Raw genomic sequence first — 1,589 nt, 5'->3', positions numbered from 1 at the left:
TTTTTCACACGGATAATTATACGTGGTGTGCTCTCGAGCCATCCAGTTTGTGTTTGCGAAAGATGGGATTACAAAAAATATTGTACACTCTGTTGCATTAAGGGATAGATATTGTTTTTTACTTATATTGTCATAATTAGCGATATATATTATTTTAATGGATCAATTTTAATAAATTATTAAAAAAATAAATGTTTGATGTTTTTTCATTTTTATATTTCGTTACCATTCATAGCACGCCATATATCTTCCTTACATCCTTATCCTTACCCATATTCTTACATGCCTATATTTAATTAGTTATTTTTTTCTAGCAAAATATTCTCTAGAAATAATTTATAAGACAAAACAACGTTTGTCGGGTCAGCTAGTATATTAATATATTAAAAGCAATTCAAATGCAAACTAGACAAAGAGGATATAAAACAAATCTATTAAGTATTAATCTACATTTGAAATTATACATCATTCAAATCTAAGTAACTTACTATATGATGGAAAAATACTTGGAACTGATGTGGTTTTCAGCACACGTTTGGTACCAGCAACATTCAAAATAAAATCATTATCAACAAAATGAAGATGGCAAATTACTGAATAAGGACTTATGGTAAATTGTGGTTGATGTTGCTTTATAACATTTTTCCATAATTGTAAAATATGTTCATTTTTTGGGAAGCTAATCAAAATATAACAATCACACATAAGGTTTTTATCTTCCAATAATTTTAAAAACAAAATTAAATATATTATTATTTACCTTAAAAATTTAGCAGTGCAATTCCTGTCAGCTATTGATTTACAACCAACAATACAACATTTATTAACCATAATGAAGGTACGAATTTTAAATAATTATAACAAAATTACAGCCCAACGCGGACAAGGATAAAATGCAGAGTAACTTGAAAAGTTAAGACTTAAGACGCAATTTCGAGTTTCGACTGCTTTAGTGCTTTATAAATTTTAAAAACAAAATTGATAAACAGAATCATAAGATCATAAGCATAACATGGACATTAAATTATGTCTATAGATCATAATATTATTAATCTTATCATCATAGACATGATCTTATCAAACCTTTTTTTCATGGAGAGAAACATGAAATGTTTTTTCTTCCATGATAGCCCACAAATGTATTGCCATTTCACTTACTCCATCTTGACATCACGTTTCTCTCTTTAAGCGCAGTCCATTATATTATGTCTATGATTTAAATCGTTCGACGGGGACATAAGGTAGACGGAAGACCGATCGGAGACGTCACGTGCGGGCGAAACGTCACGGCGGCGCGAGAGGCACAGGTACAGAACGCTCCGATTGGGCTGGTGCTTAATGGTCGGACATCTTGGATTTTCATCCGGTCGCATCGGGAAAATGGTGTGTCGGAAAATCAAACGGACCGCTGAAATGGAAAGAGGAGACAAAAGTCTACGGGAAACGGTCGGAAACGAAACGAAAAACCCTGCGGGGGATTTAAAAATTTTTCCGACCAACCACCGATCGGGGAATTATTTTAATATAATAGACTAGCTTCTGTGTGCCTCGCTCCGGGTGAAATTCACTTAATATCACTTAAGTAATTA

General features: G+C 32.4%; 1 protein-coding gene across 1 annotated transcript; it reads right to left on the bottom strand.

Moving 5' to 3' along the window:
- Positions 1 to 488: 488 nt before the first annotated feature.
- On the bottom strand, positions 489 to 1,523 carry LOC112679447 (the record flags this gene model as incomplete). Its single annotated transcript, XM_025549239.1, is given in 2 exon segments — positions 489 to 679; positions 761 to 1,523. Coding segments are annotated over 2 exon segments (262 nt in total), but the record flags the coding sequence as incomplete, so codon positions are not given.
- Positions 1,524 to 1,589: the final 66 nt, after the last annotated feature.

The sequence above is a fragment of the Sipha flava genome, unplaced genomic scaffold (assembly GCF_003268045.1).
Source record: "Sipha flava isolate LNK unplaced genomic scaffold, YSA_version1 15353_pilon_pilon, whole genome shotgun sequence".
Lineage (NCBI taxonomy): Eukaryota > Metazoa > Arthropoda > Insecta > Hemiptera > Aphididae > Sipha > Sipha flava.
This window is presented reverse-complemented; position numbering and strand designations above follow the sequence as displayed.